The 27,409-nt window shown below is 37.8% G+C and overlaps 1 protein-coding gene across 1 annotated transcript; it reads left to right on the top strand.

Moving 5' to 3' along the window:
* On the top strand, window positions 1-25,392 carry NUS1 (NUS1 dehydrodolichyl diphosphate synthase subunit). Its single transcript, XM_059941340.1, has 5 exons — window positions 1-580; window positions 15,392-15,517; window positions 16,767-16,916; window positions 20,791-20,890; window positions 24,896-25,392. The coding sequence occupies exons 1-5, from the start codon at window positions 97-99 to the stop codon at window positions 24,984-24,986; spliced, it is 951 nt and encodes a 316-aa protein (XP_059797323.1). The 5' UTR covers window positions 1-96; the 3' UTR covers window positions 24,987-25,392.
* The last annotated feature ends 2,017 nt before the right edge of the window (window positions 25,393-27,409 follow it).

The raw sequence follows: 27,409 nt of genomic DNA, 5'->3' as shown, positions 1-27,409 counted from the left end.
CGGCGGGCGCGAGGTGAGGTGTTGGCAGTAGAAAGGGGTTTGGGTGCGGGGGGCGGGGTAACGCGGAGAGATGGCCCGTGCCGGCTGCAGGGCCGGATGAGAAGCGGTCGCGCCGCGGCTGTCGGAGAGAGGAGGGCGCCCGGGCGCCACGAGAGTATGACGGGGCTGTACGAGCTGGTGTGGCGGGTGCTGCACGCTCTGCTCTGCCTGCACCGCACGCTCACCTCCTGGCTCCGTGTTCGGTTCGGCACCTGGAACTGGATCTGGCGGCGCTGCTGTCGGGCCGCCTCCGCCGCGGTCCTAGCGCCGCTCGGCTTCACGCTCCCCAAGCTCCTGGCTGTCGGCAGGAACGGCAGGAACCGCCGTCACCACCGGCATCCGCGCGGGGGGCCGACCCCGGCCGCCGCCCACCCGCGTCTACGCTGGCGCGCGGACGGCCGTTCCCTGGAGAAGCTGCCTGTGCACATGGGCCTGGTGATCACCGAGGAGGAGCAGGAGCCCAGCTTCTCGGACATCGCAAGCCTCGTGGTGTGGTGTATGGCCGTGGGCATTTCTTACATTAGCGTCTACGACCACCAAGGTGAGACCGGGAGCGGGTAGGGGGGCCGGGGCGTCTCCGGCCGCGGGTACCGCGCATCGGGCAGGTGGACCCGGGGCGCGTCGCTCGGCACAGCCATCCCGGCTCCGCGAGTTACCTCGTCCGGAGGCCCTTAAGTGCAAATTATGGTGCTGGCGCTTTCGAGGAAGGGAGATAGGCTTAATTGGACACCTACTAAGTTCCTGAATTCGATTCAGTTGCCTTCTACATATTTAAAAATATTTCTTATTCGTTTTAATGTCCCACTAAGGTGGATGATGTTTCTGTAACCTTGTTTCACAAATGAGGGAGCTGAGATAACAACATTCATTGATTTGTTCGAAGTTAGAGAGGTAGTAATAGGAGGATTGAAATTTTAGCCAGTCTGTGCTTTTCCACAGATTTACCTTTTTGTTACACCGCAGTGGTTCCTCAGAGAGGCTCAAGGCACTGTTCTTAAGTCACAGCAGGTTGTGGAGGATTTATGCATAAGCTAAGTGGTTGGGGACAGGTGGCATTTGAAGTGGGTTTATGAAGAGTACGTGAGAGACTGGGTAGACAGAAAGGAAAGTGGTCACCGTCTGTCTTCGGAGGTCTGAGATGTTGTGCGATCCTTGATCCTCAGGGGCCAACACAATACTTGTCCTCCCATAAGTTTTGATTGAGGAAATTTTCACTGTAGGGAATTTTTGTAGGTACAAGACTTCAGCATTGCTCAGGTAGCTACAAACCTAAAGCGCAGTGCTAGGCATATTCCTTGGATTTTTACATTTAATTTCATGGATTCTCAGGCTTGTGGGGTGGAGGGTAGACACACTCACATGAGTGGCATGGGTAGCAACAAATGTTGGGAGTTAGTAACTGCTATGAGAAGGGGGAAGAGAAATTCTCATTGGAGAAACTTGAGAAGTGCCTCCAGAGATGGCGTTTAAGCCGGATGTTGAAGAATGAATAGGAGATAAGGTTGGGGAAGGCTCTAAATGTCATGTTTGGGTTTCAGTCAAATCCTGAAAGCAATGGTATTTCCTTAAAGGTAAGAATGATTTAGGAGTATTGGTATGAAGGAAAGAAAACTAGTCTTTTAGGCTCTGTTCAGTACCTTAAATTACTGGTATGCTCACAGAAGCTACAACTTGATTTTTAATCTTTAAGTCTTTGTTAGACAGGCAGGTTTAAGTGTGACATTTTGTCAGAAAGGTTAAGTGGAGGTCAGACAGCACCTCTTGCAGGCTATTAGAGTAATCTTTGGTTGACTGATTGCCTTCCTTGCAGCCAGCAAGGAATATGGTGACTTATAGCCTGTCATCATCAAATGATAACTTACCCTGAAAGGTAAAGTTTAATATAGTCAGGGGCTGACATTTTATGGAGCTTGCCAGAACAATAGAAATCACAAGACTGTTATAAGGCGATGCACTCTTTGCTTAAGCAGTGCAACAGAAACGTTGGGGGAAAAAAAGTAAGTGAAGCAGAAACGGAAATTAATTAAAGCTGTTGAGCAATGTGGTGAATTCACTTTAAGTGAGTCACTTATATCCAGGGGATTCTTTTAAAGCAAGTACCTTTACCTTCTAGTAGAGAAGGAAAATGAATAGCTGAATAGTTTAAATTGGTGGCTGCCTACGAATGTAGATTATAATATTGCCACACTTCCTTGTTCTGGCAATTCCTGTTCTTAAATTGCTGATGTGATTCAGAAATAGCCTGTGTCATATTCGCTAAAAGAAAAATGATTGGTAATGAAAAGGAAGAAGTCAAGCTAAGCAAAAGGAGTTTTACGAAGCATTTTCAGTGCATGGACTCGAGCATTTTGTGCCTACTGTAAAAGCAATTTCAATTATTTTTTAAGGGATAAAGGTTAATTTCATTGTTTGAAATAAGAGGCTTTCAATTTACTCATCCTTGGTTTTGACTGATTGATTCATTCATTTAACAGGTGACAGATTGGGTGTGTGTTAAGTACCAGATACCGTTCTAGGCATGAGAGTGCCCCAGTGAAAAAAACAGACAAAAATTCCTACTCTCATGGAACTTACATTTTAGTGGAAGTCTGACAAATATCATAAATGAGTAAGGTGTATTAGATCATAAAAGCAAAGAGGAAAAATAAAGCAGGGGACGGGGAGAGGAATGTTGAAAGTCAGTGGTGGAGTAGGGGGTGCAGTTTTAAATAGAGTGGCCAAAGAAAGCCTCCGTGACTTTTGAGTAGACCTGAAAGAGGTGAGCGATCAAGCCATGTGGATATGTGAGAAAAATTATTCCTTTTTCAGGGGAACTGTAAATACTTAAGCTATATTCGGTTTTCCCAAACTTTCACTTAAACCTATTTCTATGTAAATATTTAACTGATTTTAAAAATCCTATTGACATACTCTTAAACGTCAATTTATTGAGTACCTACTGGGATACAAAGAAGTACAAGAAATTGTCTCTCTTAAAGAGTTTATACTCAAGTTAGGGATAGTTACTAAAAATTAATGCAAGCTAATATATAAATGCTAGTGAATGGAAGAGACTTTAAGGAGAAAAAAAGAGAAAAATCCCTGAGGAGCGAGGTAACCTCCATATGTCCATAGGAGGTGACATCTGAGATGGGCCTTGCAAAAATAGGTAGAATTTGGATTAGCATAATCAGTACAGTGTTCTTTGCGTGTGCGTGTGTGTGACAGAGAGAAAGAGAAAGAGAATGGGGAATTCCCCATTGGCAGCATTCCCATTAGAGTAGATTAAACAACAGCATCGAGCAGTGTGTTGGGATCAGTAAATATAATAGGTAAGTTTATGTAATGAAAGGTTGAGAAATGAGGTAGGATGAAGGCTTGGCCACCTGTTCTGGTTATCTGTAGCTTTGTAGTCTACTCCAAAGCATAGTGTTTTAAAACAATTTATGAGTTGACTCGGTTCAGGTGGAGAGTTCTTCCTTGGGGTTGGTTCTACTCATAAGGTTACAGTCAGGTAGTAGCTGGGACATAAAGGTTTCTTATCATACATTTAGTGCCTGGTTTGTGATGGCTGGAATAGATGAGGACAGGTTGGTCATCTGTCTTCACGTGGCTAGCTTAAGTTTCCTCATTTAATAGTCGCCTAGGGGTAGTCATACTTCTTTTCTAGGTGTTCCCAAAGAATTAGCCAAAGGCCAAAGCTGCAAGACTTCTTATGACCTAGCTTAGGAAATCATACAGTGTTACTTCTGCTGTATTCTCTTGGTCTGAGAAGTCACAGGTCTGCCCCAAATCACGAAAATGGAGAGGAAGACTTTACCTCTCGATGAGAAAATGGCTTATGCAGCAGGAGTCGGGGCTGGGCTGGTGGCAGCCATCTTGGAGATGAGCTACTGTACCACCTTGCATTTTCCCCTGTCTTGTACCCCTTAACCTCCCAAATTTGTATTTAAATCAGTGTTCATTCTAATTATAGTTGGATTTAGATTATATTTAATTCTTAGACTAAAAAAAAATCCACTGATATTTACCTTGGTTTGACTCTGCCAACAGACTGATCTTTTCATTTTCATCTACCTGCGCTCTTTCTTGATTATAATCAAGAATTTCTGCAAGTAATAATTCCATCTGTTAGAAATTGGAGTTGTTTTCTCAGGTATTTCTTGAGCTCAGAATTCTAGAAGGGAGATTTGGCTATTTTGTCTACATTATTATAATTTAAGAAATGACCATAATTGGGCTGGTACAAAAATTGGAGTTTGGGGCTTTTGGTGCTGTAGCCTTAGGGGTGTTATGCTTGCCTGGGTTCACTTGAAGTACACCTAGATCCAAGTTACCTAGAGATACATTATTATCTTCAGTGACGGAACCTGTTCATGTTGCTCAGCTGTATTGGTGCCATGCTGAGAACCTTGCTGTAGGGCAGTAGTTTTCAAAACATGGTCTGTGGACCATCTGTGCGTGAGTCATTGGGGGTGTTTATAAAAAATACAGATTCAGCACAGTTATTGATCAGACCAAATTAGGGGAGTGGGACCTGAGCATCTCTATTTTTATTAAGCTACTTATATGATACATTTGCACATTGAAGTTTGACCCTAACACAAATGAAAGGATACCCTACTAGTATTACATCAAATTATTCATTCATCCTTCATGTTCCTTTTCATAAGTGAAGATAATCTTGGGTGGGTCTTAATATTAATTATTACTTAATATTACTTTTTTTCTTTCTATTTTATTTTATTTTTTAATTAATTTTTATTGGAGTATAGTTGATTTATAATGTTGTGTTAGTTTCTGCTCTACAGCAAAGGGAATCTGTTATACATATACGTATATCCACTCTTTTTCAGATTCTTTTCTCATATAAGTCATTACAGAGTACTGAGTAGAGTTCCCTGTGCTATACAATATGTCCTTATTATTTATTTTATATATAGTAGTGTGTATATGTCAATCCCAATCTCCTAATTTATCCCTCCTCCACCCTTCCCCCTGGTAACCATAAATTTGTTTTCTACATCTGTGACTTTATTTCTGTTTTGTAAATAAGTTCATTTGTACCATTTTTGTAGATTCCACATATACGCAATATCATATGATATTTGTCTTTCTCTGTCTGACTGACTTCACTCAGTATGACAATATCTAGGTCCATCCATGTTGCTGCAAATGGCATTATTTCATTCTTTTTTAATAGCTGAGCAATATTCCATTGTATATATGTACTGTATCCTCTTTATCCATTCCTCTGTCCATGGACATTTAGGTTGCTTCCATGTCTTGGCTATTGGAAATAGTGCTGCAGTTAATTTTTACTTAATATTACTGTAAATTGGAGTGATCCAGAATAAGGCATTGCCTTCTATGTGAGAATTCAGCAACAAAACCAATCTTTTGTGTTGCTCTTTTTAGTGTTATTTCCGTAGTTGTAAATCTATACTAGGTATCGTAGGAAATGGTTTTTGGATTCAGATTTCTTACACTAGAATTAAAAAGATCTGCCCTGTGTACTCCCAGCCTTCTCAACATATTTCTCACTATTTTATATGCCTTTTGTTGCATCCATAATTAGGTTACTTGATGTTCCCTCCTTCTGGAGTGTCCTCTTCTCCTCTTCTTGGCAAATGGCTATCTAGCTTTCAAAAGGCTATCATTGATCCTTTTAAGTCTATCCAAACTATCACCTCTTAGGTAGTCTCTCTCGGCTATTCCATTCTTAATCTTGCTCTGTCCTTGAATCTCCTTAAGTATTGTACATCTTTAAAGGTACTTCCATTCTCCATTTTGTGAAGTAGTAGTTGTATGTATATGTGCCCGAACTTTCTTACTAGATTGTAAGCTTTGCAGATGCTAACTGTCCTTCTCATTGTTGCTTCACCTACAGATTGTAGCTTGGTGTTTGCATGTAATGAGTAGGTCAGTATATATTCCCTGAATTGGAAGAAGTGGCTGCATTTCTTGTAGATAAGAATGATGAACTGAGTTGTAATTTGTTTCCCAACACCAGTACCCAGAAGCCTTAATTAAAATAGTGGGGGGAAATGAACATAGTTTGCCCTAGTTTACTTATTTGGCACACTGACACAGATGCTGTTGGGAAATATAATTTTATCAAGTATTGTTCTCCTTACGCTGAAATACAGAGTTACCAGAAGTGTTGAAAGTCTAAATATAAATGTGATTAGATTTGATATACAGACAATACAAACTAGAGTACTTGTCTTCCCTCATGTGGAAACTCATGTAAGGGAACATTCTATTTCTAATCTTCACCTTTGTATAGTACATTTCAAAAATAATACAGAATTTCATATTTATCGTAACATCCTGGGATGTCCTCTTCCCTTTTTCTACCAAAGGGCTAGCTACCTGTCAAAAGCTATCAGTAGATCCTTGTACATCATTCTCACTATTACCTCCTAAGTAGCCTCTCTTGACTGTTCCATCCCCAGTTTTGCTTTGTCTTTGAAAAGCTCTATCCTGCTTTTGAACTGACCTCATTCTCTGAGTACCTTTCTGTTTAACTGTACTGGATTTATGTATGAAAATAAACCTTTCCTTAACAGTAATAATTACTCTTTGTTGCACTCTTACTATGCACTAGATGCTATGCAAAGAAGTGAATTAAATCCTTAGCACTTTTAGCAGTCAAGAAACTGAGACTTAGAAAACCAAGAACCCATATATAGGAAGGGGCAGATCTAGAATTTGAATCAGATTTTATTCCAAAGCTTTTGTACTTAAGCATTATGCTGTACTGACTTCCACTGAGAAGAGAATGTAACCACAGTACAGTCATGTTAGTACTCTTCCTGATTATGTTGTGTCATCTTAAAGTCTTGGTAAAGTGGGTACTTATCTAGAGGTAGTAGAAATAATCTGTAAAAGATATTTAAAGGTAAATAGAATTTTCTTCATACTACTAATATAAACATTCATCCTTTGAGTTGTAGGACACACTTGACTTTTTTAATCAACTAAATTTAATTTTATGGAGCTCCTGCTCTGTATTGAACTGTTTCCTTGTCAGGTGAGCAGAGTCTGGGAAGACATTCTCATTTTAAAAATGTGCAGCCAGAGGCTGAGAAAGCCCACTTGGCTAGTTTATTTTACACATCTCTCCTGCTAAAGAACTGGGACTTAAAATTTAGCCAGCGCTCGTTCCCGTATGCTGTGCCACCATCACACATATCTTTCTTGGTACAACATGCTCATTCCAGTATAATTGTTGTTCTATGAGGTATCCTGGGGCTCGCGCTCTCTCTCTCTCTTTTTTTTTTTAAATTTATGTATTTTATTTATTTATTTTTGGCTGCATTGGGTCTTCATTGCTTTGTGCGGGCTTTCTCTAGTTGCGGCGAGCGGGGGCTACTCTTCCGTTGCGTTGCGCGGGCTTCTCATTGTGGTGGCTTCTCGTTACGGAGCACAGGCTCTAGGCACGCGGGCTTCAGTAGCTGTGGCTCATGGACTCTAGAGCGCAGGCTCAGTAGTTGTGGTGCACGGGCTTAGTTGCTCTGCGGCATGTGGGATCTTCCCGGACCAGGGCTTGAACCCGTGTCCCTTCCATTGGCAGGTGGATTCTTAACCACTGCGCCACCAGGGAAGCCCTCCTGGGGCTCTCTCTTGAAATAAAATTGTTTAATGGCTTATAAGATTTATTTTGTTATGACTACTTCCGTCGTGTAAAATTTTATTGGTAGATTTTTTTTAAAAATTATTGTTCCATAAGTATATGTTTTTTTCTCTGAAGGTTGCCTCTAATGGTGTTATAATTGGATTGTTAGAGAATTAAATGAGGGTAACCACCAGATAACTTACTTAGGTGTCTTGTTTAAAAGAAGAAAGGTAGACTATTTCGAAGGATGGGAGTTTGTTTGCAAAAAAGTATTACTTTAGTTCCTTAGCTGGTGAGATGCTTTGTAACCAGAGAGATTGGTTCAGTGTTTATCTCGCTTTTCTTCCCTTCCTTTCCCTTGTTCTTATAAACACTTGCTGTTAGATATTTCTTTAAAAATCTGTTTCTATAGAAGGTAAGGAATAATCACAGTAAAAGTTCAAATTTCAGATCTAAAAGAAATATTAAACGTATTTTGAAAGTTTCGTTTTCTAGAATTGATTATTCAGTTCACGTAAATTTTAGAAGAAGCAGTATTTAAGGGATACAGATGAGATTTGCTGATTGAATACTTGTTTAATTAAACTCTTACTTGGTTCCCTTAATTCGAAAAAACTATTACATCATGGCGTTATTACCCAGTTAATGTGTACATAGTTGATTGTTAGGGTAGACTGAATATTGAAACTTATAAATAACTCTAAAATGTAATTTTAACTATTAAAGACCCCAATAAGGTCTTTATACCCCGAACAGTATATAACCTGATTGGTGGATAGGACATACTTAATTCTACTCTCTTTGAAATATTTTCTCTCCTGGCTTCCATGACATCATGTTTGGTTGGATTTCTTCCTATCTTGCTGACTGTTCCTTCTGAGCCTTATGTCTGGCTTGTTTTCTCCACTTCTAAAAGTTGAGATGTCCTAGAATTTTGTGCTGTATGTGTGCCCTTGTCTTTCTGATGTTCACCCTATCTCTTAGATCAGGGGTCAGAAAACTTTTTCTTAAAGGGCCAGCTAGTAAATATTTTAGACTTAGTGGGCTGTATGGTCCCTGTCACAAATACTCAACTTTGCCAATATAGTCAGAAAGTGGCCATAAACGAATGGTGTGACTGTGTTCCAGTAGCAGTAGTTTGCTGACTCCTGTCCCAGATGGTTTTTCCAGTCCTTTGGCTTTAACTGTCACATGTGTGCTCACACTCAGGTTTGAATCTCCAGTCCTTATCTCTCCTATAATTCCAGGCTCCTGTATCTCACCCTACCTAACATCTCCACTTTGATTTCTTTAGGCATCTCAAATGCTTAACATGTCCAAAACAGTACTCTTGAATTTCCTCCCCAAACCTGTCTTGCTCAGCCTTTTTCCCATCTCAGAAAATACTACTACCTTCCAACCAACTGCTCAAGCTAAGAATTTAGATGTGAGTCTTCTACATCATGTTCTACCTCTAATCTTGATCTTCTAGAATATATCCCAAATTTGCCACTTGTTTTGGTTCTTCATTGTAGCCATCCAAGTTTGAGTTTTCATTATTTTTCACCTGGATTGCTGTAGTAGCCTCTTAATTTATCTTCAGTTCTGTTCTGACCCCTGTATAATTCATTCTTCACCCACCAGCAAAGTGATCTTTTTTGGTAATATTATTCAAACTCTGAATAAAACCTTCCAACGGCTTCCCATTGTACTTGGAGCGTTTTCTGAATTCAGAGACCTTTATTGTTAAATAATGCAATTGTTAAAATAATCATGAGACTACCACCAAAGAAGGATACACGTTATACAAGTGAAAAAAGCAGGATACAAAATTGCATGGTCATATATGCCAAGATTACACATGCACGTGGACAAAGGCTAAGAAATATTAAAAACCAGAAATAATTGTATTATGATGGTAAGATTAAGGGGCATTCAATTTGTTAGAAAGGATGGTTAGGGGACATATCCTTATTGTCTAAACTTTGAACATCTTATACAGTTTTTAATACTAGAATTCAAAAAGGATATTTCTTAGGATATAAAAAGAAATCTACATTTGGTATAGTTAGTGTTTATCAAAAACACCAAAAACATTGTTGTCTTTCTGAGGTCCAGCTTTCCTAGCATAATATTTTATTCTTTCATGGAAATTGTAGGTTTTTACGGGTGTGTGCATGTGTGTGTTTTTAAAAATTTCTGCTCTTTCATGTAGCTTTTCTGTATATGTTTCCAGTTAGTTTACATGTGGGAAATTGAGAGTGCATGAGATATAGTTGTAGAGCAACAAGCATAATGTAAAATTCTTTAAGTCATTATTGCAAAAACTTATTTTATATTCCCAAGTCATTCTTAAAGATTTCAAATATCTGTTACCTTGTGACTTCTTAAAAGCCTTTTTATTTATTTATTTATTTTAATCTTCATTGGAGTATAATTGCTTTACAACGGTGTGTTAGTTTCTGCTTTATAACAAAGTGAATCAGTTATACATATACATACGTTCCCATATCTCTTCCCTCTTGCATCTTCCTCCCTCCCGCCCTCCCTATCCCACACCTCTAGGTGGTCACAAAGCACAGAGCTGATCTCCCTGTGCTTTGCTGTTGCTTCCCACTAGCTATCTATTTTATGTTTGGTAGTGTATATATGTCCATGCCACTCTCTCTCTTTGTCACATCTTACCCTTCCCCCTCCCCATATCCTCAAGTCCATTCTCTAGTAGGTCTGTGTCTTTATTCCCGTCTTGCCACTAGGTTCTTCATGACCTTTTTTTTTTTTTTTTCTTTAGATTCCATATATGTGTGTTAGCATACTGTATTTGTTTTTCTCTTTCTGACTTACTTCACTCTGTATGACAGACTCTAACTCCATCCACCTCACTACAAATAACTCCATTTCGTTTCTTTTTATGGCTGAGTAATATTCCATTGTATATATGTGCCACATCTTCTTTATCCATTCATCTGATGATGGACATTTAGGTTGCTTCCATGTCCTGGCTATTGTAAATAGAGCTGCAATGAACATTTTGGTACATGATTCTTTGAATTATGGTTTTCTCAGGGTATATGCCCAGTAGTGGGATTGCTGGGTCATATGGTAGTTCTATTTTTAGTTTTTTAAGGAACCTCCATACTGTTCTCCATAGTGGCTGTATCAATTTACATTCCCACCAACAGTTCAAGAGGGTTCCCTTTTCTCCACACCCTCTCCAGCATTGATTGTTTCTAGATATTTTGATGATGGCCATTCTGACCGCTGTGAGATGATATCTCATTGTAGTTTTGATTTGCATTTCTCTAATGATGAATGATGTTGAGCATTCTTTCATGTGTTTGTTGGCAATCTGTATATCTTCTTTGGAGAAATGTCCATTTAGAAAAGCCTTTTAAAAAAGAGTTCTAGTCTTAGTTTTTTTCAAAAGATTCTGCTCATTTGTAAAGGGGTCAGCTTTATTTATTTTATGAAGTTTAACTTTTTGGGGGGGGAGTTCAAAATTTAATAGTAAGATGGATTTAGCATTGGTTATCAGCATTAGAAGTAGTTACTGAACTGAATAATTAGAAGCCAGGAGACCTGGATTTCAGTACAAAGTCTTAGACTCTTGACCAAGGACAATTGCTTGACCTTTCTGGGTCTATTTCCTCATCTGTAAAAGGATGGGATAAAATAATTCTTGCAGTTCATTATTATATAACTCTGTAAAATACAGGTTTCTCAAAAATTTGAGTATTTGCTAATGTTTTCCCCTTAGTTATTTCTAAATGAATACAATCTCAACTTCCTTTTGCATAAAATGACTTTTGTTATAGTTTCTTTACTTTTATTGATATTACATCATTTTGGCTTTAGATTCTGTGAAGGCAAACAAGATGAATTATGATATGAGAAAAAGACTCTTCCACATATCAATATATTATATTGCCAGAGGAGTTGCCTGTCTCAGTCAAAGGCATTCTTATAACTTGTTGCATTTCTTGTGACGTGAAGTGTGTATGTGTAAACTTTGAATCCTGAAGAAAATTATAAGCTGAGAATATTGCTTATGGGAAATAAGATAAGTACCATAGAGTATAATCAGATTTCTGGTTGGGGGTCAAGCTGTGAGGTATCAGGAATTATTTTGCTAGTCATCTATCTTATTTATGCATTTAGCACTTCTCAGAAGCTATACTTTTTAATTTCATGTCTTCATCCAAATCAGCCAAGATAAAGGTTCAGTTTAAAATAACTTTATGGACGTCTTTATAGAAGGTACTTTGTGCCTCTAATATTTTTTCTTTTTAACAGAATTTCTGCCTGTATGCAATAAGGAAGTGTCTCCTTTTATTGTGAGAGTTTCCTGGAAATTTCTTAAAAAGTCCATTCAGTGACATGTCCATTTAGGTTTTGTTGTTGTTAGGTGGCACTCTGTGCACTGATAATTCAGTTTATTAAGTAAACATTGAACTCCTGCTATGTGGAAGGTGCCTTAGGGGGAAAGAAATGAATAAGACCCAAGTTCACAAGTAAGGCTACAGTTCAGTGGGGTGGGGGAGAGTTAAGCTGTAACTAATAAAAAGTAGAATATTGGTTTGTTAAGGAGTTTGAGCAAAATGTGTGTATTTGGAGGGAGTGAGGTAAGTCAGAAGAGAAATTGAGCCTGGCTCAATCTGGCTGTGGAACTCAAAGTTTTCTTGAGGGTAAATGACATTTCAGCTGGCCTGTGAAGAATTAGAATTTTATAGGTGTGGGGCTGGGGAGGTAACAAAGGATGAAGGTTGGAGTCACTCCAGGTGTTTGGGGGGGCAGTATAAGGCAGTCTAATTTGCTGGGGATAGAGTACTGTAGAGAAATTGGAAGCTTCAATTATTTCATAAACATACATTATTTCTACCTACCGAGTATGGAAGCATAGGATGGAATGTTAATGCTGATCTGAGCAGTTTGTTCTTGATACATTAGCATTTTGGGAGCCATTGAAGATAATAAAGTTGGAATGTGCCAGGATTACAGATGTACACTAGGAAGATCAATCTGGTACTTAATCTAGTGGTCCATGCTAGAAGGGGCAGGAATACCCATTAGGAGGTGGTTCTAATATTACAAAGAAGACTATTGCTTGAAACAGTGGGGACAGTGGACAAAGGGAAATGGGTACAGGGAAGCATTGCTGTAGAAGAGTAAAGGGTTTAACATCTTAGTAGGGCACTGGGGGTGGTGGTGATAATGCTGGAGTAGAGAGGATGCCTGGGTGACTGGGCAGGTAGTGATGTCTTTATAAGAAATAGAACAACAAGAAGGGCTGAGTTTTTTGTTTTTAAACAAAAATATAAACAGCTTTACAGCAGTTATGATTTTAAATCACCTGTTGTCCCATCAACCTTACATATTTACTGTTCTCATATTGCTTGTTCTCTTTTAAGCCTTATCCTTAAGTGCATATAAGTTTCACACTTACAGTACTGTTTCTTTCTTTTTTTTTTTAACCTGATGTAATATAAGTGTTTGAGAGCTAGCTTTAAAAGATAAGCTGTAAGCTGCCAAGTTTTAGATTTGTTCATTTTCAGATGCTTACACAACTTCAAGGTGAGATTAGATGTTTGAATGAACTGAAAATGTTAGGAACAAAATGCTGATCCTGTTTTTACTTAAAATTTTAGTATTTTGTTCATCATGGATGTTTTGCATTAATTTTAATTTTTAAAGACAGTTACGTAAATATCTTTACACCAAGTTATTATTAATCTTAATTACTGGGTTTTTTGTAAACTACCCTCCACGCAGTCCCCCCAGTTTTGTCTTACTCATATTACCCTGGTCCTGACACTGAGTGGTATTAAAGTCCCGTGAGTGACTAGAATCAGAGAGGGAGGAGCACATGGACACAAAGAGGGCTGAAGCAGGAACTCTGAGGAGTAATCTCCATTTAGAGATGGAAAGAGGAAAAGGATTCAGTGCAAAGGGGCCATTCAAGAGCAGATTGGGAGTTGATCCAAGGGAAGATACTCACACGAGCTGGGATGAGGATAGGATTCTGAGAAGGAAACAGGTCTCTGACCTGTCATCGTCTTGCTGCCGACATTTATTGAGTGTCTGTTCTGTGCTTGGCCCTGTGCTAGCCTCTGGTAAGCAAACAGTAAGACCCCTACCCACGTGGTGCTTATATGACCTCTTTTGAACACCCTTTCCTCATGTCTCTTAATTGCTTTTACAATAACCCCACTTAAATATTCTATCATCACCTGTCTAAAACTAAACTTGTCTTTTCCTTCAAACCAGTTCTCTTTGTAGAATTTCCCTTCTTTTTAAAAATGTTATCGTTTTCTGTTATCCAGGATTAAAGTCACGGAATTTTCTCTGTGCACCTCTAATCAAGTCATATTCTTTATTCTCTCAACTCGTCTTTTGTAGTGAATCCTTTTCCACAGCTTTATCAAATTATGTGTGGAATATTGCAGTAGTCTGCTGCCAGCCTTTCTCTATCACCAAAAACCAAACTGTCACCAGGTTGGTTTTCCTAAAGATAAAGAGTTCCACACATTTCCACAGGAAATGAGTGGTTACCCATTGGGTAGGCAAAATGAATAAAAATTAGGCCTATTCCCTTGCCCCCTTTCTCAAATCATTTGTACCAGCAGCATTTGTCTGCCTTTTGAGCAATCAGTGCTTTTTTTCTTAAGCATCTTTCCCATCTAACTATCCTCTCCATTTTCTTCTCTTTAACTTTCTGAGGTCAGCTCAGCTTAAGTCTTGCTTGTTTTTTTATAAAGCGTTTCCCTACTGAAGGAGACTGCTTTCATCCTTGAACTGCTATTACACATATTCAACCAAGTTGCCACTATACAGCATATTCAGCAGATTCTGTGCTATTTTATATATATACTTATTTTGTTCCCTCTCCCAGTTAATCTTTGAACTGTTTTAAAGACAGGACTAAGAATACAGAGAAGGAACACTTGATAAAGATCAAAAAGGCAATGGCCACTAGAAAGCTGGCCTCTCTGAAAATAGCCAAATTGTTTTTAATTAGAGCTCTCTATTAGTTTTATACTAAATGTATGTCACATAGTTCCTTCATCTTTCTAAGTGATATGATAGTAATTATAGTTTTAATTTTTCTGTGCATGGTTGGAGGATCAGAAACAATTTTATGTAATATATTTTCATGCTTTGAATTTATGAAATTTTGCTTTCTGTACTTTTGTCTATTCTCTACTTTTTACATAATTCATATTATTTCTTCTTACCATAAAAACAGACGAATCAAATTGAGGTAATAGTATTGTGTGCACAGAGTACATCTGTAGGGGAATTACATTAGGCTGGGAGAGAGGAAGATAGAAGCTTTGGATCACTGCTACAGTTTATAAGTTCTCTGACAAGTCTCTTTTTTTTTGCTAGTTTTATTGAAAAATAATTGATGTATGTCTGACAAGTCTCTTAATGGTCTTACTGAGACTTGGGTATCAGTTTCTTAATCTGTAAATAAAGGTGTCAAGTAAATGGTTTCTTAAAATTTCTTTCTAGGTCTAAATGTCTCTCATATTCATATTGACACAAAGTTGTTACCCCTGTCCTTTTTTTGACTTTAGCCCAAAGCCAGACTCTTGTAATAACAGAGTTTTTTTGTCATGTTTTCCTTTTAGATTCTAGTTTAGGGTTAGTCATCAGTGATTCATTTGGAAATTGTTCAGTTCTGGGTCCAGGGTTGTTTTCACAACAAGTATCCGTTAATCATTGAAGGGAGTAAATTAACCTAGTTGGGATTCCCTTTTTTTTCTTTTTAAGGTATTTTCAAAAGAAATAATTCCAGATTGATGGATGAAATTTTAAAACAACAGCAGGAACTCCTGGGCTTAGATTGTTCCAAATACTCACCAGAGTTTGCAAATAGTAATGACAAAGATGATCAAGGTAAGCGTGAGTGTAAAGTTGAATATCTAACATATGCAGATATGTTTTGTGTTTCAAGGTACTCATTCATTTACTTATTAATTTTGCCCTGTTAGTCTTTATTATCACCATCTTTAATCATCAGAGTTAGACTTTTCTTTCTTCATCTTGTTAAAAGATAATATTTAGAAAAAGATAAAATCATGACTCATGGATATTAAAAAATAAACACATGTTAAAGATTTTATTTAACTCAAACAACCAGGAGCCAGGTAGATTTTACAGCCAGTTCAAAGAGAATCCAAAGAATGGAGATATTTATAGATCAGAAATATTGAAATAAATATATGAATAGAGGCAAAACTTGTTTTTCAATGGGATTAGAATGAACATAATTGAACCTCTACCAGGCAAAGAATTGCATAAACAAGAATAGGGCATTGGGACTTCACTGGTGGTGCAGTGGTTAAGAATCTGCCTGCCAGTGCAGGGGGACATGGGTTCGAGCGCTGGTCCGGGAAGATTGCACATGCTGCGGAGCAACTAAGCCCATGAGCCACGACTACTGAAGCCCCCGCGGTTAGAGCCCATGCTCCACAACAAGAGAAGCCACCACAATGAGAAGCCCGCCTAGTGCAATGAAGAGTAGCCCCCGCTAGCCACAATTAGAGAAAGCCCACGAACAGCCAAAAATTAATTAATTAATTAATTAAAAAAAAAAAAAAGAATTGGACATTGCTATCGGTTACCTAGAATCCTGTCAATTGTAAAACACCTCCACAGAATCAGAATTTGATAAGGTGGATGTGTGTGCTATAGACAATTCATATTCTATTGAAGCACATTTTTTTCCTACAGTCTTCATTTTTGTCTTCTGTGTTATTGCTAACTGTACTATAATTGTAGATGGCATTTTGAGTAGGAAATTGTAAGTTACCCTATAATTAAAATTTCTGTTTTCTAGAGGATTTATTCACAGATACAAGGTCATTCTGAGCACTTTGAAAAGAAGGCTGTATGTAAATAGATACACAAATGTTATATATTGGTTCTTTCAGAGGAGAGTAGCCAGGTATGTTTTGATATTGAAATTGAAGGGCTTAAAAGATTCTTGTTTACTATAAGAACTGTACTTTTAGTCTGAGCTTAATATTTCTTAATATCATGGGTTGTAGACCCATGACAAATGAAAATGTACATAGTCCTTAAGTTATTTTGAAATATATCTGGAAGAGGGTATTTTTTAAAATATCTTGTTTTTTTCCTCCAGTTTTAAATTGCCAATCAGCAGTGAAGGTGCTGTCCCCAGAAGATGGAAAAGCAGATATTGTGAGAGCTGCTCAAGACTTCTGCCAGTTAGTAGCTCAGCAGCAAAAGAAATGCACAGATTTGGATGTAGATATGTTAGACAGTTTACTTAGTAAGTCATATATGTTTGTTCTTAGTTTTGTCCCACAAGGATACAGTATGAAGGAGACTAAGTTCCATTTTATTGTTGTTGTCATTATACTTGTTATGTTTTTGAAGTTTAGAGACACACATGTGAAAATAGTTTTGAGATAATGAAATTTGTAGTCCCCTCACTTGCATGAGGAATTATTGGTAAAGGAGAGGATCTGAAAGGATTTGGGGGGAAGTGATGAATATTCTTAAAAATAGGTCTTCTGCTTCTGCCTCCCTCTTTTAAAATTTATTTTGATTTATCTTTTCCAGTTTTATTGAGATATAATTGACATACAGTGTTCCTCTTTCTTTTTAGTTTGAACTCTCTTGAATATTAAGTTTGAACTTAATAGCTATTTAGGAAACAATCCCAAGAATATAATACTGCTATCATCCGTGACTCCTTTTTAAGTATTCCTTCTATTATGTTATACCAACTATACCACTATATTTGTCACGTTATACCAAGTGTAACATTATATTTTATATATTTTTCTTCAATTGTTTATAAAAGCCTTTAGTTTACTTATTCTCTCTAAAGTTCCCTAGGAACTTTTTGCCTTAACTTTATGGTCTTTTTTGCTTATTAGCATTATCCTTGATCCTTTTGAAGAAAGGCAATATTTCTAGCAAATTCATGTCTGTTGATAACTTCTATAGCCATACAATTTCAGACATATTTTTCATTCATTCACATAGATTCTCCTTTTACCTTACTTATTAATCATCCATTTTCTAATTCTCAGTCATTTATTTAACTCTCAGTTCTTTGTTTCTTTTGCTTTGACATGTCCATTACAGAGCACAGTCCCTCTCTGGCCTCTTGGTCTCACTAACTCCCTACTTTAATTGACTATTCACTTCTTACCCTACTTTCCTATTCTCTGCTCTGTCATTGCCTAACTATTCAGGCTGAATGAATAGGCTTCAAGTAAACCATTGTAGGGGTTCTCGAGGCAGAGGTTACTGGGGTGTTGACTGTTTCCTGGATCCTGTAAGGCCCCAACCAGAGAGTAGTTTTGAGGATGTCCTAAAAGTGGTGCAGGGACCAAAGAAAGGCAGTCCTTCAGATAGCCTTTGGAGGCCATGTATTGACTGCAGGGGTTTTAGACCCATGATAAACGAAAATGTACATAATCCTTAAGTTAACTCATTAATCTGACAGAAGCAAACCCTGTGAATATTGTCACCCCCAAGAGTTCCCTTGTGACTGCAGTTAATCTCCACTCCTATTGCCAATATGAAGCAACTGCTTTGTTTTCTTCTAGAATTTTTATAGCTTTAGCTATTACATTTAAGTCTAATCCATTTTAACTTAATTTTTGTGCATGGTGTGAGGTAAGGGATACCAGTTATTTATCCACCACCACTTGTTGAAAAGACTGTGTTTTCCCCCTTTAATTACTCTGGCTCCTTTATTGAAAATCAGTTTTTCATGAATCTGTGAGTTTTTTTCTGGACTTTCTATTCTATTCCATTGGTCTATATGTCTGTCCTTAAAATGCTGCAGTGTCTTGATTACTATAGCCTACCATAATAAACTTTGAAATTCAAGCAGTGTAAATCTTTCAACTTTGATTTTCTTTTTCAAAGTTTTAGCTATTCAGGGTCCTTTACATCTTCATATACATTTTAAGATGAGTTTGTCAATTTAAAAAAACAAACTCTGTTTTAATAGGGATTGAGTTGAATCTGTAGCTCAATTTGGGGAGAATTGCCATCTTCACAATCTTCACTATGTTCATCTTCCGATCCATGAACATAGTATATCTCTCCATTTATTTGGGTCCTAATTTTCCTCATAACAGTGTTTTATAATTTCAGGGTATAGAGTTCTACTTCTTTCAGTTTATTCCTAAGACTTTTATTCTTTTTGATGCTACTGTTAATGAGATTTTTTCTTAACTTTATTTTCAGATTGTTTGTTGATAATATATGGAAATACAGGTTGGTTTTTTTTAATACTGATTTTGTATCCTGCTTTGCTGAAATTCACTTAGTAGTTCTAGTAGTTGTTTTTGTAGAGTCTTAGAATTTTCTAAATACAGGATCATATTGTCTATAAATAAAGATGACTACTGCTGTCTCTGCTCGGTTTTTCTATTTTTAATTTTATTCTTTAGTCTGGCATTCTGTGTCTGCATAGTTTAATGTGTCAGACAGTGGTTTGCACACTGGTTGTGCTCAAACACCTTAAATTTGTAAGGCTTCCAAGATCTTTGTGTGATGTTGGAGGGTGCATTCAAGTCAGTTCTCAGGTCTCCTTGACTGTACCTTTCACTGGACTTTCTTGCCACCCTGTCCTGTCTGCCCTCCTTCTTCCCTTGCATGTGGTATTTTCCTAGTCAGCCTGGATATATGGAGAGCTTATATGAACCAGTGTTTCCAGCATCTCCCTGTTAAATTTCTGTCCATTGTTCTGCTTGCCCTAATGGTGGGCTACAACCTCGGGGTAACAAAGCTGTGGGTTTTCCTCATTTGTTTCCTTTTGAGTCCATAGGTTTTCACCATTGCTCCCTCCCTCCTGCCCACAACCTCCAAATTGAGTCCATATATTTTGGCTACAAGCAGCAAATCTGCTAGCTTTTGCTGTCAGTCCCCTGCTGGTAAAACTACTGTTTCCTTCAGTTGATGGAGATAGAGACATGGGGGTTGGGGGCATTCCCAGGCAGGAAGACCAAAAGACCTACAGTTCTTACCTGAAGCTCTAGCTGGTGTTTTGTTTTTTTAAAGAGTAATCATCTGCTCTGGTTAATATCCAGTGCTCTTAAGTGATTGGTTTTGTCCAGTTTAATACATGTTATTTTTGGAGAGGATTCGTCACCCTCTTCACACCACTATTAGTCAGAAGTCCCTTCTTGCCTTTTCTTTGTGTGTGTACTAAGGAGGATTTGCTTTTTTAGCAGGAAGAAGAATATGTGTTCTACTTAGTCTGTTCACTCTGCCAACATAGGCTTTTAAAGAGACTTTGTTATGGAAATAATTCTTTATTACTGCTGAAGGGACCTGTCTAATCCAGTCTCCTTATTTAACAAATGAGGAACTAAGCCCTGGAGAGACTGTGTGACCAGAAAGTTAGTGGCTGAACTGAGGTTATTAGAAGCTGTTAAAACCTGGGTCTCTTGGATTAAAGCATCTTTCCTGTTATACCAGTGATTCTTTATTTTAAGATTTATTTTACTTTATTTTTAAGCAGTTGAAATATTTCTATCCCATTTTTCTCTCAAGCCAGATCTCATATGGAAACCAGTCTGTGAAGCAAAAAATGGCCAGACCTTGGTTGAGGCAGGTGTACAGTCTCCTTTTCCCCTCCTAGGGAGCTTGGGCTCTGGGGAATACTGAGAACATTTGTACTATATAGCTAGAAGTTGGTCTCTCTGGAGTTGGTCTTGCTCTGTAAAATCAGAGCATGGGGAAGGAAGGAGAGTAGATAAATTTTTAAGTTGCTTTTCATCTCTGAAGTTATTTAGTTCTGTGGCCAGAATAAGTATTAAGTCCTTAAAGCAGTGAGGGTCCCAGGATGCGAAGAGAACACTTAAGTTGAGTCTTGAAAGATAGATGGGATTTAGGGGCTACTGGTAGGGTTTAGGGTGGGAGTTGGGTTACCTCTCCTTATCAGGTAATCAATCCAGTTAAATGGCCTTTAGAGGAAACTTTCACATTTGGAAATAACATAGATATAAAAGTATATGTTGGGCCGTGGAATAGGGGTATGGAAACATACAAATAAAGCTTCTGAAGAGAACAGATACGTAAAGCATAAGAAACCAATTTGATGAACAGATTTTGCCATTGGTCGTTTTTTGGTAAGCAATGTGTATTAAGTTCATGTGTCTTTTTATCTTTCCAAGGTTCAAATGGTTTCCCTGATCCTGATTTAGTATTGAAGTTTGGTCCTGTGGACAGCACACTAGGCTTTCTTCCCTGGCACATCAGGTTGACTGAGATTGTGTAAGTAATTAAAAGTGTACTGACTTTGGTTCGATCCAGCAAGAGTTTCTTGAACCCAGCACCGTGCTAGATGTGGTGGGAATTCCCAAAGAATTATAATACTGGATCCTTTCCCTCAGGTATTTGACAGTATCAGTGGTAAAATAAAAACCTGTATCAGTGACTCAGACACAAGAGAGTGTATGGTTGTGCAAATGTTTGGTATTGAAACTAATCATCGTAGGAGATCAGGAGTGAGAGAGAATGCTGTTGGCCAGAGTTGTTGATTCCACAGAAAAGATGTGACTTGATCCAGGGTATATAAAATGGGTAGAATTTTTGTAATTAAAGAAAAGGTGGGAAGTGTAGGGGGTGAGCAAGGAAAAAAAAAAAAAAAAAAAAAAAGAAAAACTGGGTGGGAGGGGCAGGGCGTGAACATCACGTTTGAAAGAAATAGGGAACTGGCCACACCAGCTCAGAGAGTTAGTGTTAGATAGCAGTATAAGGTGAAATCAAATTGTTTGGGGGTGTTGACCTTGGGAATGCTTTAAATATCAGCATAAGGAATGCGTATAATTGTTTAGAGAGGCAGTAGGAAATTGATGAGCCTGTGGGTAATGTGGGAATGGTGATTCTGGAAGATTTGTTGGGCAACTATGTACTAGAGTAGATTGGGTTTGGGCAAGGGTGAGGTAAAAAGACAAGTGACGAGGCCATGCCTATAATTTATGGGAGAATACATTGATGAGAATGTAACTGCTTATTTGGCAAACTTTTTGTATAAAGGGCCAGAGGGTAAATATTTTAGGCCTTGGGGGCTACATAGTCTCTTGGAACTGCTCTTCTCTGTTGCCACTAAACACTTGCTAGTATAGCTAAACAAGCATGGACAGTATGTCAACAAATGTGTGTGACTGTGTTCTAATCAAACCTTGTTTACAAAAACAGGTGGCAGGCTCCTGGGCTGTAATTGCAGACCCCTGATTTAAAATAAAGGAGAGACTTAGGAGCCTTAGAATATATTTAAATTCTGAGTCTTAGGAGGAATATACTACAAATTTTCTTTCTCATGAGAACTAATTACCAAGCATACTTGCAGGCCTAGCACTTTACTATCAATTAATTGCAGTAAAAACTAGAGTAGAAATGAAGTGATTCCTAAGTTCTTAAGCCTAAGTGACTGGGTGAATTATGGTGTTATTGAGACAAATGGGAAAGTCAAGGGACCATTGATTTTGAAGGGAAGATGTTGAATTCAGGAATAAGAAGAGTTTGAGGCCAGAGTCTGTTTATATGGAAATACTTAAGAGGGCAGATGAAGATGTAGAATTGGTGCTTGGATGAGAAGTCAAGGCTAAGAATGGATCTTTGGGAGTTGTCAGTAGGAAGTAGAAGTAGTTGAACCTGTGAGAATAGAGGACTTCCCTAATGTGTTCATAGAAGAGAACAGTACCAAGGGGTCCTGTATGAAATGCTTCAAGCTGGGGGCAGGAGGGAGATGAAAAGAACACGAAGCATGTTAGAGTCAGAAAGGGCTGTAGGTCGTCTGGTACTGCCTCCTCATTTCATAGGCCAGGAAAATGGGGAAGAGACATTACTCAAGCTTGTAATAAAGTGGAATTAGAACCCAAATCTCCAAACTCTGGGTTTCCTTATGGTGATATGTGTTTCTCTTATCTCTTCCTCCCCCCCCCCCCCGGCCCCCAAGGGTTTTCCAAGTCATTTCAGATGGGCTCTAAGAAAGGTAGCAGTGATATTTTGTGAGGTTGGGAGTGGTTTGGTAGGAAGAGTATGTCTTAGAACATAGATCTTGGTTTGAATCTTGGCTATGCAGCTTGGTAACATGACTTCGGAAAGCTATTGAAACTTCTCTATATTTGTAAAATGGGCATTTTAATTCAGAGTTGAGGATTTAAATCTGATCATGGGCATCAGATCCTGGCACATAACAGGCTTTCCCACAGATCTTTGTACATATGTCTATTATAGCTGTATAATGTTATTTTGAGGTTTGCTCTATATTTGTCTACTGTCCACCAGACTGTAAGCACCGTGATGACAGGAGAGGTGTCTTAATCACAATGTAGAGAAGAAGACTGGAGCCCTGACGGGACAGACCAGGAAATAGCAAGACTGCTTCTGAGTCACTGAGGGGTAGTGACACTAAGTGCTTCTTGAGGAGTGACAGGAGATGAGGCCGTTGATAAAGGGGGTAAAATGAAGACAACCTAGGAAAGTGGGTAGTTTGAAGAAGACATTGGAAGCAAGCTTTAGCAAAAAGAAAGTCGTTACGTTTGTCCTTGAATATCATTTCAGTAGAGTGAATAAGATAAAAGATTGATAGCAGAGATTATTAAGAGATAAGGAAATGGAGGGAAACAGGAGGCTTATTTCAGAATTCTTAACAGTAAGAGGAAGGATAAAGATTATATGTCAGTTATATCTCAATAAACCTGGCGAGGGAAGAAAAGGAAGGATAATGAAAACATAGCTGAAGAGAACCACAGGGTCAGGCAGGAGTTCATTATGGTAGGTTTGTTTAGTCCTTTTCTTATGTGCATGTGACTGTAGAATTCTGAATGTGAGTCTTGTAATCTGACTGGATTTTGGCTCTGATACTGTTTGAAATGTCCAAAACATCAAAGTAAAGCTATATAAATTAGAGATTTTTTTTAATGTTAATTATTGAAAATTATTTTGAGTCTTTAAAATACTTAAGGGGAAACCCTCTGGCTGTATATTCACTTGGTCTTAAAAGTGCTTGTCTTCACATTGTAGTTGCCCCCTTGAGCGATTGAAAATGGTGGAGATAAATATTGTTCATTTATTGGTTGCTCACCACATGGCTTCAGTAATCATCATGTGGGGATGCTGTGTTGCTCTGCCAGCATTCAGCCTGACTTTTGTAAACTGTTCAAGTAGCACTGGCTTTACTCTGACAAAGCCGAGTTCTTGAAGTAAATTTGAGTGAGATCCTTTATAAATAGCTCTCCAGTTTTGCATTAATCTGGACTTATGCTTTAGTAGGTTCTGAATCTCTCTAGCACTTCATTGTGCCTTCATCTTGGAGGATAAAAGAATATTCCAAAGTATAAAAGTGTCAGAATTGAAAATGGTCTAACATTCCAATGAATTCATTGTAAGTTATGTCTCTTAGTAATTTTCACTTTATCCTTAGAATTAGAAATATAATGTAAACCAACAAGGACCTACTGTATATATAGCACAGGGAACTCTACCCGATATTCTGTCATAACCTATATGAGAAAAGAATCTAAAAAAGAATGACTATATATGTATGTTTAACTGAATCACGTTGCTATATACCTGAAACTAACACAACACTGTAAATGAACTATACTCCAATAAAATTAAAATACTTTTTAAAAATCCCTTTAAAATCTCAAAAAAAAAAATAAGAAACGTAATGTATAAATTTTTTGTTCGAGTGGTCCATAGATCTGTGTGAGCAAAGGTAAGTCTTATCATCCTAAGTAGATTGCCTTCAGAAAGGCTGAAGTCCAGTACAGCGTTTATGGTACTTTGCCACTTCCGTGCTTGCTTTAGTCTTTTGTAGACTCACCTACCAGTTTTAATAAATTTAAATAAATTTCATCAGCAGAATCTTGCCTTGTGTTCTTTAAAAGTAATATAGAAATTCATGGTTTAGACACAAGTTTTTTCAAAGGAGGGAGATGAGATCTATCAGATGACATTTATGCCTTAGATGCCTGGTGGTGCAAGATTGTTAGGGAGCCTCAAAAATAAAAATTAGAAACTTGGAAATAAAAAAACGTTCTGAATCTCCATCTCACTACAATTTGCTTTTCTTTTCTTGTGAAAGGAGGGATTATTTTTTACTTGAACTGTTTCACAGTGAGTTTAACAATCATTTAGTAGAAATAGTTTGACGTACTCTAGGCTTATAATTTACTTTCTTCTGTCCTTAATCTTTTTGGTCATTACCCCTCCAAATTACAGCATATCATCTAATTGCTTTTTTTCTCCTTTTATTTTTTTTTTCAGCTCTTTGCCTTCCCACCTGAACATCAGTTACGAGGACTTTTTCTCTGCCCTTTGTCAATATGCAGCCTGTGAACAGCGTCTGGGAAAGTAGTGATCCCTGGTTGTGTAATTTGATTTCAGGCTTTTGGAGAAAAGGACTCAAGTGACTCTGATGTTTACAAAGCACCTATGAAACCCTGTACACACCTAGTTCATAATCCTCATAATTTATCAACAAACACAAAAAAGTGTCTTACTTGAGAGTAAGAGTACATGTGAGTGAGCGTGAGTGTGTGTGTGAGTGTGTGTGTGTGTGCGCGCGCGTGCGTGTGCATGCGTGTGTGGAAATAAACTTATAAATGGGGGAAGTATTGGAGGAGGAAATATGTGGACTTGCACCTTTGAGCAAATAGCAGCGATGTTTTAGGAGCTGAAATTTCAGATTTACAGGTTTCAGCCCCAACTACTTCCCTTTTTTGTGGGGAGAGAAAGGGGTGATTAAAGCTGTTTTGTTGTTGTTTGGGGGGGGGGGAGGGGAATAACTTTTGTTCAGTCTTTCCAAGTGACCAAACTTTAATTTTTAAGAATAGTATATTGACGTATTAAACGGAAGCATTCTGAGTTTGAGGGATCTCCAGAGGAATGGAGTTCTGTGTTGTTCACATGTTAAAAGTTTGCTCACCTTCGGAGCAGAGGGAATACCTATTTTCAGACATCCGTCCATTTTCATCTCTTTGTTATTGTCAAACAATGTGACTTGAAAATGTCGCTCTGTTGTCTGTGTTCTGGGAAAGAACTCTTACAACATTGAAATGCAGAATTTGAAAAATTTTAAATATTGTATGAGGCAGTCATAAAAGGTGAAAAGGTTGTAATCTTAAAAGTAAAGGTGAAACTTTCCTGAATACGGAAAGAAAGTTTTGATCTCCTTTTCTGTTTGGTGGGCAGTGGGCTAGATAGTACCCAAAGCTGGTTTAAAAAATTTCCATTAACTGTGTTTATTTAAATAAGCATTTGAGGGAAATTACCGAGGCAGCTCTTTTCCTCAAAAGTAACCTGTTCCTCTTTGGAATAGCGCATTTAGGACCATGTTAGTACCCAGGATTTTTACTTAATAAATCCTGACGGTGACTTTGCGTAAAAATATGATCTTTAAGTAAGACTGAGGCCTGTGTAGGTAATAAAACATTACCAAAGTCTACAAAAGTAATTTAATTTTGCATGTTCTCTTTCATGGCAGAGAACAGCACTGGTTCTGTTACTTTTTAAATGAAGAAATGATTTTTTGATAGGTGTTCAGTTTTTCTTCCCTCACTGCTGATACTCGGACAGAAACCATTATTCTTTATATTTGATGGGCTGTTTTCAGAAGAATCTTATTAACAAGTGCACAATAGTTATTCAAAATTGTATGTTTAGAATGGAGTAGTTTAAAAACTAGGTCTCAGAGTCTGAAAAATAGCAAAGAAGACTGGATTTGGAAAGCAAGGTCTGGAATTGCTTGCCAAATTCTGAGGCTACGAAGAATAAATGTTTTGACTTTGGATTCCAAAACCCCATTTATGATTTTAAAAAACACTTGAAATAAAATGATTATAAACTAAATTTTGGTTCAGTGACGTTACTTTGCACATTGTAGTTCTTTTGTACATTGTGAGACTTTTTTTTAAGTCTTAATTTATTGCTAAAAGCTTTGTGTGATGCTACAGCATATCTCTAAACTTTACCAGAGAATTTTTTATTTCTGTTCCCCTGTACTGTCATGCATGTTCTATTGAGGCTTTTTGGCCTTAGTTGAAGACTGAATTTTTGCCTTTTATAAACATGTGTCTTTTTTAAACATTCTGGAATATATATGGTTTTAATGAATTAAATTTAATGGGCCCAATTGAAGTGAAGGGATTTAATAATATTTGTTAAAATGAAGTTAGTCAAATAAATTACCCACTGGGATATAGCCAAAGCCACTACAGGTTTAATAGTTGAGTCTTTGTATTTTTATTTCTCCTTATATTTCACAGCAGTGTAGTGTTACACATTACAGTAAATCTGTAACCTGTGACCTGAGTCTGTTATAGCCCTAAGTAGGAAGAGACCCTTAAAACAAGTTGCTGAGGATTCTGATTTCAGATATAGGCATTCCAGATCCTTCCCATGAGTTTAATTGCTAGTATAGTCTCCACAATTTGAATGACATCAGTCATTCTGTAATTCCTACCCAAATCATCTACTAGTTATGCATTATCAGCGGTCTCTTTGCACTCCCAAGAAGAACTGATAAAAACTTTAAAGAAACGTGTTGTTTGTCTTGATGTGTTTAGAAGAATATTGTCTTTAAATTGTTTCTTCTTGACACTGCCCACAATGGAAAAATTATCAAGTTAAACCTACCTTATGGATGGCAGCTTGGAGCTTAGCAAGAGGTTGGAGGGTTTGAATTGCATTCCCAATTCTGGTTGTGTTTTGTTTCTTAACACTGATTACCGTTAGAAAGTTTGAAAGCTGGTTTTGATGTGAATAGCAAATTCTGGTATA

The sequence above is a fragment of the Balaenoptera ricei genome, chromosome 12, assembly GCF_028023285.1.
Source record: "Balaenoptera ricei isolate mBalRic1 chromosome 12, mBalRic1.hap2, whole genome shotgun sequence".
Lineage (NCBI taxonomy): Eukaryota > Metazoa > Chordata > Mammalia > Artiodactyla > Balaenopteridae > Balaenoptera > Balaenoptera ricei.
Note: the sequence above shows the minus strand (reverse complement) of the source record. Positions and strands in the feature narration are given on the sequence as shown.